At 42.1% G+C, this 19,078-nt stretch overlaps 1 protein-coding gene across 1 annotated transcript in view; it reads left to right on the top strand.

Moving 5' to 3' along the window:
• pik3c2b (phosphatidylinositol-4-phosphate 3-kinase, catalytic subunit type 2 beta) overlaps nucleotides 1-19,078 on the top strand; it is a 159,549-nt gene that overhangs the window by 49,069 nt on the left and 91,402 nt on the right. The window contains exons 6-11 of the mRNA XM_041195258.1: nucleotides 4,087-4,198; nucleotides 9,138-9,217; nucleotides 9,559-9,622; nucleotides 11,297-11,443; nucleotides 15,124-15,157; nucleotides 18,060-18,252. Of these exons, the coding sequence (XP_041051192.1) occupies nucleotides 4,087-4,198; nucleotides 9,138-9,217; nucleotides 9,559-9,622; nucleotides 11,297-11,443; nucleotides 15,124-15,157; nucleotides 18,060-18,252 (630 nt within the window). The remainder of the gene's footprint in view (nucleotides 1-4,086; nucleotides 4,199-9,137; nucleotides 9,218-9,558; nucleotides 9,623-11,296; nucleotides 11,444-15,123; nucleotides 15,158-18,059; nucleotides 18,253-19,078) is intronic.

Below are 19,078 nucleotides of genomic sequence, written 5' to 3'. Positions count from 1 at the left end.
CCATTGTTTTTGTCTAGTATTCAAGAATATGTGAGTTGATTGAGGCGAAGTGAGTGGAAAGGTGATTTAATAGGGAAAATGTAGCTTGTAAAATTCTCAGGGATATTTTATTCTGTTTCTTGGCTTTGAGTTAATTGTAAATATATTGGTTGCAATAAAATTCTGGCTTTTCTTCACATTTTAAAAAAATGAATATATGGGTAAACTGTTACATGAAGACTCTTGTCCTTTTAAAAAAAATAAATGTATTGAGTGATGGGTGGGGCTGAGGATATTCTTTTGCTTTCAATTTCCTGTAACGTGGGTATTGTGATGCAATATCTCACCCCACGCAATATCCAGGCAGTAAGCTATTGTTCTGAGTTGGATAGCTGTCATGTTGATTCAGCCCATTGACCCTGTGCTCTAGGCTTTCTCAGACTTGCCTCGCCCAGGCTCAGCTGGCAGTAGGGCCTAAAGCCATTAAAATGTCTGATAATTGGAGGAACACACCTGCTTACGATACAGTACTTGCCCAGTTTCTCCACCTTCCTGTACTGTTTTTTATATGCATATGACCCATAGCACCAGACCTTGCCCTTATATTTAATTTCAAAAGTTAATTTGGTTGTATTTGCAACCATTTTGAGTCTTTTTTTTAAAGATCTAAGTCTGTGTCATTTTATTTTAATTTGAAAACATTTGAAGAAACAACCTTTATTGCTTTCATTTTATTTGATGGGAATAGTGTTGCAAAATGCTTAGTCACTTAAGGAACAGTCGGTTGGAATTTAGATGTGCTAGGAGCACATGTCAGACTATAAATACGGCTGTAGTCACACTCCTGGCTGACTGACAGTTTTGAAGGTAGTTTCCTAACATCTTTTATCATAAGCTCAGTTATTAAAGGAAGTTTTTTTTGCCTAGTATTCAGGATGATAGGTGAGTGCATTGAGAAGAAGTTAGTGAAAAGGTATTTTGATAGGATACTTGTAACCTACAACTCCCAAAGGCTTTTTGCACCCTTGTTTGAGGAATATTTTTATTCTGTATCATAACGCAAATCACCAGCTAGCTGTGTGAATCGAGAGAAACCATGGCCTTGAAACTTGATGGCACTGTGTCAGTTTTACTGGTAAAGAATCTAACAACATAATAAATAGGAACAGGAGTTGGCCATATGGTCCATCAAACCTACTTTGCTTTTTAACAAGACCATGGATGATTTTTGACCTCAACTCCACTTTGTCATCCAATCCCCATATTTTTCCAGCACTTTGTTTTTATTTCAGTTCTCCAGCATCCACAGTAATTTGCTTTTAATCCCTATATCCCTTTGCTCTCTACAGCTGAAAAAATGTATCAATCTCAACCTTGAACACATCCAACAACTGAGTATTCTCAGCCCTCTATGCAGAGAATTCCAAAGAGAAATGTCTGGATACAAAATAGGCTCCAAATAATGCAAATGATAGGCTCATTATGTCCCAGAGGTGTCCCATATTGCTAAAGGGGCATCCAGGGCTTGAGCTTCATATAGTTGTTGTACACTTTCCATATGTAAATAAGGGGTTTAACACCTATTTTAGGACCCCTTTGCTAAATCGGGCTACCCAACATGTGACTGGGCAAAATAATTTCAAGGCCACTTAAGGCAGTGGATATTGGACAGCATTATATGGGGAAAAGTATAACCAGATCAGAACCTTATGATATAGGCCTAAATTTTCATCCTCAAATTGGGTAATGGGAGTCGAGGAAATTCCAGGCTTGCCTCCAGAGAAAGTGTCCGCAAAGGTGGGATCTTCCTTGCCGAGGGGCATATGGGGGCTGGAGTCATGCCAGCTGACTCGAAAAGAAGTTTGGAGTCAGCCACAGGGGCTGGTGGGTATGCAGATGGTCTGTTTAAAAGGCCTGCCTCAGTGCTGTGGGTCTTCATCCCAGTTAAAATAAAAACAAAAAGGCTTTCCAGCCCTCAAGCCCCAGACACACTGCCCGTGCTATATCAGAGCCCAGAAATCCATTACTCTTGTTGAAACAGCTACTCCCAGAAAAAACATTGCTTGACATGTCTGGCTCTCAAATCAATTCACAATGGTCAATTTCACAATGTTTATTTACACAACTTTAAGTAGTTTAAAGGTTTTGTGGTTTCTGTTATTGATACTTTAAAGAGTCTGGATGATTGATGCTTTTGTTGCCTTGTAGTGAAATGCTTTTTTAACAATGTGGAAAGCAATGAATGAATGACTATTTTAAAAGATTTTTTTTACACTATTGTCACTATGGGGTTTGTTGGTTCTTTACGGTGTATAGTGGGTCAGCGGGCATGGAAGTGCCATAGCTTGGCATAGGGGGCATGGGTGGTGAGTTGAGTTCATGACTTAGCTTGGGGGGTATGAGGTGATGGATAGAGGGCCTTAGTTTGGCACTGAGGGCATGAGGAGGACCTTTTGAACTTATCTTTGAAAAGGTCTCCTCATGCAGACTAGAATTCACAGTTCCTCTGAGGGGCCATGAACCACGACTCTTTAAAAACCTGGCCCAACTCCATTAAAATCAAACGGGAATAGGAGATCCCTGTCTCCGCAATGTAGCCAGCCAGGTCGGGAGTGCTGGGTGTGGGCATTTGACAGGAAGTAGCCTGTACCCTTTAAAGGCATTCCTGAAAATCAGACAGCCCGGGAATGGGGTCAGGAATCCTGGAATCGGCACCTGCTGCCAAACTTGCTGAAAATTCAGCCCATAAAGGGGGCTGTTTTACCTTATGGAATACAAAGTGTCCAAATGAGGTCTGTCTTCATTCATTCCATGAAATTGGTGTGATCTTTCCATGGCCTCACCCTTCCCTATTTCTGAAATCTTTTCCAGCCCTACAACTCAAAGATATCTATGCTTCTACAAATCAGGCCTGTTGAGCATCCCTCAACTTTTCTACCTCACTACCTCTCTTGGCTTCTTTAAGATGTTCCTTAAAACCTAGCTCTTTGATCAACTTTTGGCAATCTAACCTAATGCCTCCTATGTGGCTCAGTGTCATGTTTTGTTTGACAACTGTCCTGTGAAGCACCTTGGGATGGTTTATTGCATTAAAACTATATAAATCTATATGCAAGTTGTTGTTGATCTAGGATGCATTACCTGAAAACACATTCAATAGTAGCTTTCAAAAGGAATTGGATATATGTTGAAAAGGAAAACGTTTTCAGGGCTTTTGGAAAAGAACAAGAGTGGGATCAATTGCTAGCTCTTAACAGATAGTTGGCACAGACATGATGGGCCAAATGCTCTTCTTTTCTCCTGTATGGTTCTATGAAGGATTATATGCTTTTTCCTCAAACTTGCTGCCGAATAAGGTGGTTATAGAACCATAGCAAAGTTATGGCACAGAAAGAGGCCATTGAGCCCATCGTGTCTGTGCCAACCGAAAAGAAAAAAACTAGCTGCCCATTCTAATCCCACTTCCAGCTCCTGGCCATTGCCTTGCAAGTTACAGCACTTTAGGGCAAGATCCAGGTACCTTTTAAATGAGCTGAGGGTTTCTGCCTCCAACACCAAACCAAGCAGTGAATTCCAAACATCCACCACCCTCTGGGTGAAGAAGTTTTTTTTCTCATGTCCCCTCTAATCCTTCTCCCAATCACCTTAAGCCTGTGCCCCCTGGTAATTGACCTCTCTGTTAGGGGAAACAATGCACCCCTTTCTACTCTATCTAGGCCCCTCATAAGTTGTACATCTCAGTCAGGTCACCCCTCAGCCACCTCAGTTCCAAGGCAAACAACCCCAGCCTATCCAATCTTCCCCCATAGCTGAAATTTTCAAGCCCTGGCAACATTCTTGCAAATCTCCTCTGTACTCTCTCCAGAGCAATTACGACCTTCCTACAATGTGGCAGCCAGGTCATTGAAGAATTGCGGAGGTATTTTACACTGAATAAAAAACATACAATTTACCAGAAGTTACTTTTCTTTTAATGGTCAACAATTACGAATGGTTGAAATATTTAGTCACAGCATTTGTGGTCCATTTCCCAACCAACTTCTGAAATTTCCAAGGGGAAAGGGAATCCCTTTACTTTGGATTGTGACTGAATCCATTCTTTTCCAGTAAACACACGATCGGGAGTCACAAATATGTTCAATTTTGCCGTAAGTTTGATGTGGACATTAAGCTTTACCTGATGGAGCTCAAAGCAGTTCGCAAGGATCTGATACATACGGTAAGTGATTTAAAGTTCCAAATTCTGATTCCATCAATAGATCCAACTTCAAATAATGTTTAAAGTATGAATTGGGGAATTAAATCGTATGAAAGCTCTTTACCTTTAGCACCAAGTTATTAGCTAGATTGGGGAGATGGGAGTTTAAATGTATCTATGTCTCAATCATGGTCCTAAGTTAAATAGTTGAGTGGTTTTTTTTTAAAAAAAGTAATGAAAATCATCAGGTTTCCTCCTCCTCCTTCAGGCACCACACCCTAAGAGGGTATTGGCGTTCATGGACTTCAGTTGGATTGGTCCATAATTATGCTTGGCAAAGTACTGTAGTAGTTGGCTATTGCCTTCTACTGTATGGTTGATCAGGAAACCCTCCTGCTGTTACCGCATGACATCAGGTGTATTGAAAAGATTTACAGGCTGGCAATCAACCTGATTGGCCACATTATGAATGCACCTTCCATGGCCGTTAAGACCCAGAGTGGAGTTGATCCCTAAGCTTCTGGCCCCAGAGGTAGGGACACTACCACTGCTCCATAAAACCTCCTACTTCAAGTTTACCTTTCATTAAAGGCTATCAGTCGGATCTGTCCCAATTGGAAAAGTGCTGGTGCATTGGGACATTGTGTACCCATCTGTGGGATTTGGAAGCTGGCTGTCAGAAGGTGGGTAGCTGTGTACCCATACAAATTGATTGTTCTTTCATGCAATTGTCCATGATAGCAAGAAGCTAGCTCCTCTGGTGAGGGAATCCAGAACTAGGGCATAACCTTAAAATTAGACCGTTTAAGGGTTACACAGGAAACACTTCTTCCCCCAAAAAGCTGTTAAGATTGAGGGTTAATTGAAAATTTCAAAACGAGATGGATGGGTTTTTGTTAGCCAAGTGTATTAAGGGTTACAGAACCAAGGTGGGTAGATGGAGTAGAGAATCACCCATGATCTAATTAAATGACTGAACGGTGGTCTCCCATTCCTATGTCAGGAGGATACATCCTGTTCCTATGTATGGAGGATACATCCTGTCACTTGGGTGTAAAGATGTCATCTAGGCCTGTCTACTGCATTGTGTCCGATCCAACCTTATTTTGCTTTTCGCTTGTGATACTATAATGCATTGCAATCTTTGAAAATGCTAAATTACTGTCAATATATAGGGAATTTATTGGAGGTGACATCATTAATTTGTTTACAAATTTGAAAATAAAATATTAATCAAATGAATTAAAAATAAAATGAAGCTTTTAAAACCAGTGATTATTGGAGCTGATTACACAAATGAAGATTGAATTGGGATGCGAAAGATGATATTCATATACATGAATACATAGTGATGATATACATATTCATGACTGGATATCTTAAAAATAGTGACTATATGTTGATAAATACAACAGAAATCACTGGCTATACTTGGCGGGGAGGTGGTGGTGGGTGGTGGGGAGGAGAGTGGTGGGGGGAAAGTGTTGGGGGGTGGGGGGGGAGAGTGGTGGGGGGGTAGTGGTGGAAAAAGAGATGGGGAGAGGCCATATTGTGCGGGGGAGCGCTTGGAAGCCTGTTTTTGAATGTCCCAGGGATGGCAACCAGGGCTGATGATAGGGTGGGACTTGCCTGGAGGCCTGATCATTGTCTGGAAAAAGAAAGTGGACAGTGTGACATTTAAAAGTTTCTGTGCATTTTAATATGAAAGACAGAAAGAAAGACAGGCATATACATAGTGTTTTTCATGACCATTTTGATGGCTCAAAGCACCTTACAGCCAGTGGAGCACTTTTGAAGTGTAGCCTCTGTCATAATGTAAGAAATGTGGCAGCCACTTTGCACACAGCAAGCTTCCACAAATAGTAATGTGGTAATGACCAGATAATCTGTTTTGCGATGTTGGATTGGGAATAATTATTGGTCAGGACACTGGGGACAACTCCTTTGCTCTTCTTCGAAATAATGCCATGGGATTTTTTTCTGCCCACCTAAAGAGAGTCCCTCCGACAGTGCAGCACTCCAGAGCATGGGAGTGTCAACCTTGATTTTTGTGCTCAGGTCTCTGGGGTGGGACTTGAACCAGAAACCTTCTGACTCAGAGACTACCAACTGAGGCATGTCTTGAACACAAACAATAATGCGCCATATCCTGTAGCCAAAAAGAAACTAGAGGGGACCCTGGAGGCAACAGTCAGGGCAGTAGAACATAAGAAATAAGAAGGTTAGAAATAAGAGCAAGAATAGACTATTTGGCCCCTCGGGCCTGCTCTGCCATTGAATAAGATCATGACACCTTCCTCTCCCTCCCAGAACCATGATAAGGTCCCCCTTGTCCGCACTTATCACCCCACCAGCCTCTGAAATCAAAGGATCATCCTCTGCCATTTCCGCCAACTCCAGCATGATGCCACCACCAAACACATCTTCCCTTCAACACCCCCGGTGGGCACCCTGGTCCACTCCTCCATCACCCCCTACATCTCAACCCTCTCCCACGGCACTTTCCCATGCAACCACAGATGGTGCAACACCTGCCCCTTTCTTCCCCCATCCTCACTGTCCAAGGGCCCAAACACTCCTTTCAAGTGAAGCAGCATCTCACTTGCACTTCCCTCAATTTAGTCTACTGCATTCGCTGCTTCCAATGCGGTTTCCTGAACATCGGAGAGACCAAACGCAGACCGGGTGACCGCTTTGCAGAACACCTTTGGTCTGTCCGCAAGCATGACCCAGACCTCCCTGTGGCTTGCCATTTCAACACACCACCCTGCTCTCATGCCCACATGTCCGTCCTTGGTCTGCTGCAATGTTCCAGTGAAGCTCAACGCAAAGTGGAGGAACAGCACCTCATCTTCCAATTAGGCACTTTACAGCCTTCTGGACTTAACATTGAGTTCAACAGCCTCAGATCATGAACTCTCTCCTCCATCCCCACCCCCTTTCCGATCCCCTTTTTCCAATAACTTATATATTTTTAATATGTTTTTTATATATATTTTTCTTTTCCCACCTATTTCTATTATTTTTAAATGTATTTCCATTCATTGTTTTATCTCCACCTTTTAGCCCATTTCGATCCCTTCCCTCTACCCCACCCCCACTAGGGCTATCTGTCACTTGCTCGTCCTGCTTTCTACCCTAATGTCATCATTAGCACATTCCATAGCTAATATCACCACCAACACCCTTTTGTCTATGACATCTTTGGCAAGCTCTTCTTTGCCTCCACCTATCACTGGCCCTCTATCCAGCTCTACCTGTCCCGGCACCACCACCACCACTTCCCGTTGCCGCCCCCCCCCCCCCCTCAACCAGCTTATATTTCATCTCATTTCTAATTTTCCTTAGTTCTGACGAAGAGTCATACAGACTATTTTTGTTTTTGTGAAGCTGTACAACCCCATGTTTTCCCACATTATACTCCATCAGCCACATTTTTGCTTACTCGTAACCTATCTATATCCCTTTGCAAACTTTGTCCTCCTCACAGCATCCTTTTCTACTTATCTTTGCATCGTCAGCAAATCTGGCTGCAATACAATGCAATACAAAGGCGGAGAGCAGGTTCACTCCAGAAGCTGACACGCATATGAGAATGATGGGCAGGAACAGACAAGCTTGTCCATCAAGCCTTTTCCATGCCCATGATGGCTGGAGAATCAGGACTAGATTATTCAGACCCTTCAGCAACCATGTAATCTCCTGAGAGAGGCACAGAAATAGAAACCCAGATGTTTGTAATTTATTTTTTAAATGGCTCCTATATCTAAGAAAATATGTCTGGAGGGATTGTACCTCGAGGCTCCAGCAGCAGGTGAAGAGGTGAGCAACGGAATGACGACATAGTAAATTGGATTTTAAATTTTGGAGCAAGGCAGGAGATTAAAAGGCAGAAAAACCCTTGACGTAACATTTTTAAAAAATCACAATGTTTTTTTTTTAAAAATGAGGTTTTAAAATAAGTGCATCTATGATTGGACTGAAGAAACACCTAGATGGTGGATAGAGTATAGAGTTGGGGAACTGGAGTTTTTCAAGCTCTATCTCATGACAGAAATGTGGCAGAGTGTTTTTGTGACAGCTAATTGAATAACAGGAAATCCTTTTGAGGTATCTCTGGAGGCGTGATGGAAAGATGATGCCCAAATAAGCAACATGTGACATCTATAATAAATTTAAGATGATGTTGTGGATTCTTGAAGATAGACATCTAATGTACAAGGGGCTGTACCTGCTACCCTGTACTCAGTGCTGACAAGTTTAGTGAATGTGAACATCAAGGGTTAGGGGTACTGACTCTGGATGTATCACGGGGGTTTCATGACCTCAGTCTTCTAAGATTCTCATAACTAATAAATTAAAAAGTTCCACGAAAATGAAGAAGCACTCTTTTTTTCTTGTGCCCAAATGACTTTTCTCCATGGCTGTTTTCTGGGGTTTAATCTCCAATTCCTGGGGGGGTTGGCCACCCTGCCAAGTGTGGACACAGCAGGTTTCAGAGCTGCTGCATGTAATATTGTAATATGCACTTCAGACAGGGAGGCTCAATGCTGGGAGCACACAAAGGGACAATCTTTCTTTTCACATCAGATTGGCATATGAAGGCAAAGAGACTGGTGTGTGTGTGGTGCTATATAAGCTGGGTAGAGATGACTTCAAGTACCTTTTCATGTAGGAGGCAGGGAGGCATGTTTAAACTTTGATTTTCTAGCTATGTTTGGCTTGGCTGTGATTGGCTTCTACATGAGGCAGGGGGCAAGTGGGCATGGATAGAATGAGGTTATAAGAGGTTTTTTTTCCTCTCACTGTTTATGACACTGCCTCGCTTTTGTGAGTTGCATCTTGTCAAACTATAGACCCCACTTTCCTTGGTGCAGCTACTCTTCCCACTTTAACCCCTCCCCACAAAGAACAGATCGACTGACTTATGTATGTGACAATTGACACTCTATTTTCACAGGTCAATGATGACCAGAGTCAATCAACTCTTAACCATTTCATACACCTGCAAGAGAGGCCCTTAAAACAGACGATTACCAGGTGAGAGAGCAGTGCAGTCAACAGTGGTCAGTCTGTGTGTGTTTCACACTCTGTTATCGACATTGATAATGCCTGATATTTCACCTGTATTTATATGTAACTCCTATGTAACTCCAAGAACTAATGTATCTGTCTAACTCCTGGTGTGTCTCTCCTTACAATGAGCTATTTGTAAAAGAGAATAGTAATTGCCAGTATATCTCATCTCTGCCTACAGTGTGTGCATGTGAGAGGGTCTGTGTAATGGATACAACAAATAACAGCTGTTCTGTCTGCCTCAGTTTAGATACAAGGAACGATTTTACTGCCGGTTCATTAACTGTGTTTCTAATTTCATGCAGGCAAGCTCTGACCCTCCTCTTTGACACCTATCAAAATGAGGTGGATAACTTTCTGCTGGCTGAGGTAGGTTGCATGGCAACAAGAGGAGGCTCTGAGAACCTTTTGTTTGGTGCCGTGGGTAGGCCCGTGTTAATGCTGCGTTAGCTGCACAACAATCTTGAGCATTTCAGTTAAACCAGTAAAACTGTTCACTCTCATCCCTGCTAAGAGAGATAACTTTGTTCCTTGTGTTCCCTTGAAATTTTCCTTCATTTTTTTCCTTTCTCCTGACTCCTCTTTCCAGGTTCTAAAGCTTCAGTAGCCCTTTGGCACCTTATCCAAGAAGCCATCCTTTATATTTTTGGCTTCAACAGTGAGTGTTGGCAGGAGCGCAGAACAGCAGTAGCAGGTCTTACCTTGCCTTTGCCCAAAGCCTATGCTTCTGTCATTCCCAGCACTAACCAGTGTGCAGTGGTCAGTAAAGTTGTGGGGGTAGACCTTTCACTTTGAGTGCAATGGGAAAATTGCTGAAAATTGTGCTGTTTAGGTTACAGTTCAAGTTTCCAATAAAATTTATGTGCGTGATCGCAAATGTAAAATCTTCAATGAACCACTGTAATTGGGCAGCAAAATAGAACATGTTTTTTCTTTTTATTAAAATGTTTTCTTAGATGAGTGGCAATCTGGTACCGTTTTATTAATCCAGTAATGGATTAAATGTGCTTATTGCTAAAAACATGTAGTTTTAGTCAGTGTCTACTCCACCATCTGTGAATAATCTGATTTAAAATCACTGAAGATGATTTTTAAAAACTGTATTGAACTGTTTCATAATCTCATAGTGTACTTCAGTAGGTTTCTTAAATATTTTTTGATATGAAAAATCTTTTAAAATGTGCCTCCTAATACCTGTGCATCTAGAAAAGTGAGTGTAATTTGAAGAACCTTCCCAAATCAGTGCGTTTGGTGGAATCCTACAATTTATCTGGGAGGCAGGGGGTGGAATATGGGTGTGGTCAACTTTGTTTGTGGGATGAACGCCGGTGAATTGAACTCTAAACTAGGATATAAAGCATTGCAGAATGTATGACCATAAGTTGCTTTGGGCACGACTCACTTATTTTTAAAATCCCCTGGCCTTTTGCTCTGATTCAGCTAATTCTGCCCAGATTGCACTGATATTAGTGGCTTGGAATTAGCTTGGATTCACTTAGTTCTGTTGAAGGGTCACAAGGACTCGAAACTCTTTTCTTCTCCACCGATGCTGCCAGACCTGCTGAGTTTTTCCAGGTAATTCTGTTTTGTTTTGGATTTCCTGCATCCGCAGTTTTTTTGCTTTTATATTAGAAATTCAACCCTGTAGTTTATGATTCATAAGGGACTTGGTCTGCTAGTGTAATTTGTGCTCTAGCCGTGACTGTGAGATAATTGAGAAAAATGTCCAAGGACTCCTGTTTAACATCTCTTATGAAGAATAACATCTTTAAATAGTACAGCACTCCACATAGAATATTTGTTTTCATTCTGGTTTGGGGTTGATGTGGCTCATAACCTTTAGCCTTAGGTAGTACCTCGCCTGTCGGAGTCAAAGACTACAAAGGTTACTTTTACTAGGGTATCAGGTCTCAATGATGGAAGCAATTTCGCTTAGCCCTGTGAAGAGTCTATTGTATTCACTGCGTACAATTACTGAGCAAGGGAGGTCTTGGGCGCGTTGCTGTTTCTCTTGTTAATTAGTTATATTCTTGTTGCTTGCAGGTCGATCATTCACAGAAGGCTGAGAGGGTGGTACAGTCTGTGATGGCCATTTGCAACGCACTTGCCTTAGTCGAAACACAGGAGATTACCAATGCCTTGAATCAGCTGCCGCCCTGCCCCTCTCGGCTGCACCCCAGGATACAGAAGGTGCGGAAATAGACTTCCAGTTACTACTTAACTCCGAAATGCAGTTGATGCTTCTATCAGCAGCTCTCATCATGTTTTGGTTAGCACTGATTAAAGGAACTCAAATGACAAGTGAATATCTCTGATTGGGAAATTTAAAAAAAATTTTTTGGGCTATTTTTATATATGCTACTGTTTCCTGGTGGCAAGTTTTGTGCTAATCTGCTACCTCAAGATGACATTTACCCTGTTCCTGGCTCACACCACAGTCTCTGTTATACCCTTCCTGGCTGTTGATAGAAAACTTTTCTAGTGTTTTCTTGAGCAGTGCGAGAAATAAACAAAGAATATGCATTTCAAAAGCACCTTTCACAACCTCACGGTATCCCAAAGCACTTTACAGCCTATTAAACACTTTTGAAGTGTAGTCGCTGTTGAAATATAGGAAATACGGCAGACAGTTTGCCACAGCACTAACACAGATGACCAGAAATCTGCTATTTACTTTAGTGATGTTGACTGAGGGTTAGATTTTGGCCAGGACATCATGTTGAACTCCCTTGTTTTCTTTGAAATAGTGTCATGAAATCTTTTATGTCCACCGGAGGGTGCAGCCGGAGCCATGGTTTGATGTCTCATCTGAGCGTGTCACCTCTGACACTGCTGCACTCCCTCTGTACTACACGGTGTATCACAGCCTTGATGGATTAAGCACTCAAGTCTCTGGAGTGAAACTTGAATCAGCGACCTTCTGACTGAGTGGCAGGCAAGCATGTTGCCCCCTGAGCCACAGCCAAATTTACTGTAATAGGTTACGTTTTCCAAGTCATTTACCTGTGATTTTATTAATTTTGTTATCTTTAGAGCTGACGACTCACATTTGGATAAGGCTTCACAAGTCAGCTACCTTGTATCTCCCGAGTGTCTATTCCTCAAGCAGAGCGAGGCTCTGTGAGCTCACTAGAACACAGGATAAAACACATTTCACCTAGGATCTTTACAGCAGGTGGACAGATTGGACTTTCACCCTAATGAGTCTGGGTTGAACTCTGGGTGGAAGGTGAAGCTACTTAACCCACCGTGCCACCCAATCTGCTAATTTTAAAAACAGAAGTTAATGTCTTTCGTTTACAGTAAGCAACATCAAAGCAAGTGTGTTTACAATTAACTTGAGGACCGCTCTTTATGAGTTGCAGGTTTCAGACTAAGAGAAACTATTGCTTTCAGCCGTTGTATTTTGAAATTTGTTCACATTTCAAATAATTGAGATGTAAATGAACTTTTAACACGGTTAAGACACAGAATCGGCACTGTTTGTGCCAGGAAGGAATTGATGCAGAATCCATTTCCAACCATCTGTCCCCTTTCTGAGATTAGCAAGAAGCTGGGTTCCTCTGGAAGTCCAACTCACTGTACAGTCAATGATGAGTACACTTGTATGATAATTGTAGGAGCTGCCCTTGTCTGCTCCCTGCCCCATCAAGAATCTCCTGCAGAGTGTTTTATTAAACAGTGATACACGCACTAAGGTGTAGAATCTATTTGTAGCCCACTTCCCTTTTACCTGTGACCCTGGCCAGACTTGGCGGTCTATGTGCATCTTAGCACTCTTGTCATGCTCACTTTTTATTTCAAAAAAAGCAATGAAATCACATGAAAAATGCAGATGAGGAATTTATTTGCCCCACCTTAGTTCATCACTTTCAATAAAATACCACCCCCTCTCCTTCCTGAATTCCAGATTTCTTACCTCCATTACTCTTTCTGGGAGTTCATTACACTTGTTGATGACAGCTTATGTGAAGAATTTGTTCTGACGTCAAAGGCCAAGGGAAGTTTTACTACATCAAGGGTGCACCATAAATGCAATTTGTTGTTGTATCAGTCCTAATTTTGCCCTTTATTGTTGGGACCACTGTCCCCTTGTCCTTAATTGGTTATGATATCTTGGCCTTTTCCATACTGCTCACTATCTTGTAAAAGCCTATAAGATCATTCCTCTAACTCCTACTTTCAAGGCTGAAAAGTCTGCGTTTCTCTGCTATCTCCTTATAACTCAGAATCTGACACTTGGGGCTAGCCATGCGACTCTTCGTTGAATTTCTGCTCTTGATATGCATGGTTATCCTGGCTTCCATACAACTAGTGAAAGGACCCTATTCACATAGAACAAAGTAGTGGAAAAGAAATAAAATACTGTGGATGCTAGAAATACACTGCAGGCCTAACAGCATCTGTGGAGAGAGAAACAGAGTTAATGGGCAGAATCTTGTGCCCTCCCCTGTGGCAAATTTGGTGGCAGTGGGGCATTTAATCGGGTGGGAGTGTGCCAGGTAAGGACCCTGCCACTTTCCCACCTCCACCCTGATTATGTCTGTGGCGAGAAGGCTTGTGGACAGCCTTCCCACCCTGCTGCCAATTGAGTCCCCTTAAGTGGGCTATTAATGTCCACTAAAAGGCCTCAGCCCATGGCATTGGGCGGTGAGAGTGGGGCTGAAGTTGGGGGGTTGTGTGGAGTTGTCATGCATGCAGCATGACAAGCAAACTCTGGCGTGCAGGCTCCTTTGTGAAGGGAGGGAGTGCGCTCTTCGTTCAAAGGCATTTAGTGATCAAGGGACCCGGCACCAAGAAGAGGGAAGGCCCACTGAGAGCTGCCCGCCTGCCCATGCCAATCCATATCCCCCCCCCCCCCCCGAGCCTCAACAATCTTTCCACCATCACTCAGCTGTGCCTGGATCCCTCTTCAATCTGAGGCCTTGAGTGGGTGTCATACCAGCAGCAGCCACTGCACTGTGGCGCTGTTGAGTACAGAAGGGCTGCCGGTCTTACATACGAACATATGAATTAGGAGCAGGACTATGCCATTTGACCCCTTGAGCCTGCTCCACCATTTAATAAGATCATGGCTGATCTGATTGTGGCCTCAACTCCACATTCTGCCTACACCTGTTAACCTTTAAAAACCTTTGATTAGCCAACAACTTTCGGTGGGCAGAATTACAGCCCCAGGATCCTTGATCTTGGGGAAAGACCTGCTGCTGTCCTGTTAATTGCTTAAGTGTCACAAAATGCTCTGGACCTTCCTGAAAAGAGGCGATGAGGGTGTCTGACGGCGGCCGATACCCCCGTTGCCTCCACGAGATTGCGCCCAACGTTTCAGATTAATGACGCTTTTGAGTCTTTTCTGAAGATAGCTCATTGACCTGAAACATTAACCCTGCTTCTCTTTCCACAAATGCTGCCAGACTCTGCTGAGTATTTCCAGCATTTTCTGTTTTTATTATTTGTCCATTCACTGCTGTTTTGGGAGTTTGCCGCAAGCAAATTGGCTGCCAACTATCCTACATAACAACAGTGACTACACTTCAAAAGAGCTTCATTGGCCGTAAAGTCTTTTGGGTGCTCCTGAGTTGTGAAATTGCTATGTAAACGTAAATATTTCGCTCTTTCTCTGTTGCCCTGTGACTGACTGGATGCAATTTGGTGAAATTCCTAATTAAAACTTCTGATGCTTGTATGTTTCTAAATAATATATTAAGTATTTATACTTAATGATTAAATACCAGCAATTTCTGACTCAAAATATCTACATTGCTGTTGAAGTTGAGAATAGATTGGACAGAGAGAACTTGAAGTACAAATTATTACTTCCTGCAATTTGTAACAGGATGGCTAATGTGTTTTCTTTCATAACTCTCCAGGATCCCAGCTCGCTGACAGTAAGAGAGAACAGAGGTAAGGGATTGGACTTTTCAATAGCTTTGTATGTTAATAGTTGATTCTGAACGTAGAGCCCATCAGGAGGAGGAAATAAGAGTCATTGAATGTGTCATATTCCACTTAATTCCGTGATGGCCCTAGTCATTGCCCAAAGGAACACTCAGTGGTCTGAAGCATAAGAGATTACTTTTTGTGTTACAGAATAGTGCATCCAGATATTGCACCCAACCAACACTTAGCTCCACAATGGTCCGTCTGAACAATGTGGAAAATAGGAGCAGTATTGGTTGAGTGCCCACTATTGAAGAGGAAGTCTTCATTTCTCTAACAGTCCTGAATCCTAGGGCCCAAAAAGGTGAAAGGTCACTTTGTACCTATCAATTCCATTGGTGACTCTATGGTCCTTAGCTGATTGCACGTGAATTTCTACCTTGTATTCATGCTCATTTCAGCTTTTCAACCTCTTCTCTAACACCCTGTCCCAAAAGTTCACCTCTGAAGGTACTGTGGACATCATCAATCTTGCATAAGTGGTCATTCTTCCACGTGAGTGTGCTAGAAAGCTGTTCAACTGTTGAAGGTATCACATCCAAGCCCAATTTGGTCCTCATCTGATGTGTGCACATGTACTTTTGTCCATCAGAAATCACTAGATTGCAATCAGTGGTAGATGTGACCTAATTCCTCCCCCAACCCTTTCCATAACCCAGGGGATGCTGACCCCCATCGTGGCTCTCCAGCTGAATCACCTGACCAAACACAGACTAGGAATTGAGGCTAGGTCATTCTGGTTTGTATTGCTAAGTGAGAAATCAGGTGATCATCATGGTCAAAGCCAGCATACTGAAGGTTCCTATAATATTTAGCAGCAGAAACTGAATTGAGTGAATGCCTTTTTGTGAATGCCTGTTAAAGTTGCTAGAAGGAAATGACTGAGATCAGGAAAGGATTAAATAATCAGCTGCAAAACAAAAACAGAATTACCTGGACAAACTCAGCAGGTCTGGCAGCATCGGCGGAGAAGAAAAGAGTTGACGTTTCGAGTCCTCATGACCAGATGCTGCCAGACTTACTGAGTTTGTCCAGGTAATTCTGTTTTTGTTTTGGATTTCCAGAATCCGCAGTTTTTTGTTTTTATCCTTAAATAATCAGCTGCTTTGGTTCTTGAAATTCATACCAAAAAAAAAATGAAAAGTACGTAGATATACAGCACAGAAACAAACCATTTGACCCAACAACAACAGCAGATGGCTGAAAGCTTGCTCCGAGGTTAGTTTTAAGGAACATCTTGAAGGGAGAAAGAGAAGTAGAGACACAGAAGAAGGAACTGGGGAAGGAATTTCAGAGCTTAGGGCCCAGACAGCTGAGACCATGGCTGCCAATGATGGAGCAATGGAAACCAGTCCGCTCTGTGTTTATGCTCCACTCGAGCCTTATTCCTCATCTAACTCCATCAGCATAACCCTGTCTTCCCTTCTGCCTCATATACTTAACTAGCTTGCCCTTAAATGAATCTAGGCTATACCGTACATGCATCCATACAGCATTTCTATATCCATTTGGATAAGTGCAGGTTATATACAATATAGCAAAATGTGGTAGTCCACCACTGCTTAGAAATGATGCTTGTTTCCTCGCCGATTTTACTGACTGTAATGCTGGATTTTATTTTTGTAAAAGTTGCAACATTTCTTCCCTCGGGCTGAATGGGTTAAAGACAACAGTCAGTGAAATTCTGAGGATTACCGATCAAGGTACTGGGTTCAATTGTTGACCCATCTGGCATCTCAGTGACTTAGGTGAGGAGAATCAACCAAGTTACTGCACTCTGACTTGTTATTGAATACCCTCTTTGCCCATCCTGGCTCATGCTAGATGACATGTGAGGAGCAGAACAATCTCTGTTGCGTTGACCCTCTTGGATACTGTCCCAGATTAAGAATGGGTGCTGTGGTGAGGCACTGGATGGCTGTTGATACCAATGGAATTGTATACCAGGGGAGAGGACTGTGGGTGGGTGGAAAATTTAACCTGGGTTGTTTAAACTATAAACTAATTGTACCCTACAATGCCTAATTCCAACTGCATCACAGTTGTCATTATTTTGATTCTGTAAAACTTTCAGTAGACTGCGGTGGATTTCCCATTTCCCATTCAAAAAGAGCGGTCAGCTTTTTAGCTTTCATGTCATTGCGAATTGCATTCCGCCATCCTCTGGTTAACTTTCACCATGAGAAATAAACTTCTCTGGGCTTTGGGGAAAAGAGTTCCAAATGTAATACCGTATCATTCCTAGAAATCTTCCAGAATTGAAAACCCATGGGATGATTGTTTCAGACTTTCACCAGAATCTTTAAGAAGTGGCTTCAGGGAACAAACCTCCAGCTTATAGAAAATTGAGCATAGAATGTGTACCTTTTAGGGCGACTAACATTTTGTAGCTTCTTGAGAACCATTTTTTTTCCTGCGAAATGAACTTGATTTTAAGTCTTTCTCAGCTCCTTTTTTTGGTCTCTCTAAAGGTTCTAATTTCTGTTACTTGCATTTCCATGAGTGCTAGGTGCCCTATAGTACCTTACTGTTCTATGTGTGTTTAAGTCCAGATGGTGAGTGCTAGCCCTTCCACTTCTGACAGCTGTAAATGTACTTTACTGGCAGGAGTCATTGACTACAGATCAGAAAAATTAACTTTTGATTGACTTTTCCCTTTCTGTAGCCCAGAAGTTACCACTGACTAAGATCAGATTATAATGGCAAAGACCAGCAGTTCAAAGCTAGAATCTCTTTGGTTCAGTTACCTCCATCAACTGAGACATTAGCGGAAAACCCCTCAATCTCAGTGGTGTATGACATTGATGCTCAATGTGTTGATGATGGAGCAGGATTAATTACTGTCTCTATTTCTCTTGTGTAACAGCTAAAATCGGGGAAGCTCTAACAGCTGCCATCTTGGATCTGGTGGAACTCTACTGCAACAGCTTCAACGCGGATTTCCACACAGTGGTTCCGTGTCGGAAGGACGCGCAGACGCAGAGTGCTTCTCTCGTTGATAGTCCTCTCAGTTTCACCATCTATGCAGCTCACAGAATTCCCATCTCATGGGCAACTAGGTAAGGAGATTAAGTTTAGCCTGTCAAATAAAAACTGCCATTACTCTGTTATTTGGGCATCTACACAGCATGTCAAGTATCCTGGAAAAGCATTGGTCATTTCCATTTGGGGCTACATTAGCTTTCCCAAGAAGATAAGTGGACTTAATTAATATTAAGAATGGGATAGAACTGGTCATCAATAAAATGTTTTGGGAACTGAAAAGGAAGATGCAAAGAGCAATAGTTGTAGTTATTACAGTGCCTTATCCAAAAATATCCCAAAGTGCTACATGTATATTGAATTACTTTACAAATAGAGTTATTGAGTCAGAAGCAAAGAGGTAACGCTAAATCCATATAAACCATTGATTTGAGCATTTAGGATATTTGTATCCAGTTTTGAATGCCCTACTTTAAGAAGGATTACAAAACCATGGAGTGGGGCAGAAGAGGTTCACTAAGTTGATACATGGAATGATGGGCTGTGGTTATGGGGAGTGGTTAGAGAAACTGGAACTCTAGAACAAAGAAGGACAAGAGGAGATTTAATGGAAGTATGTAATGAAAAATTATTTCCACGGGCCAATGAATTGGGATATAAAGGACAAAAATTTAAGGTTCTTTTAAGGTGTTCAGAGAATATTTGTTATTTGGGAGATTGTTGGCATGTGAGGTGCTGACCAGAAACAGTGTTAGAAGCAGTATCCATAAAAGCTTTTAAAAGTGAAATATTTGAAAACCAGTATTGGAAAGGATATGAAGAAAGAGAAAAAAACAATGGAACCAGGTGGGTAGTTTTTTTTTTGGGACACCCAGCATATGCATTATGGGCTGAATGGACCTC

The sequence above is a fragment of the Carcharodon carcharias genome, chromosome 9, assembly GCF_017639515.1.
Source record: "Carcharodon carcharias isolate sCarCar2 chromosome 9, sCarCar2.pri, whole genome shotgun sequence".
NCBI lineage: Eukaryota > Metazoa > Chordata > Chondrichthyes > Lamniformes > Lamnidae > Carcharodon > Carcharodon carcharias.
The sequence above is the reverse complement of the archived record's forward strand: the minus strand, read 5'-3'. Positions and strand labels throughout refer to the sequence as shown.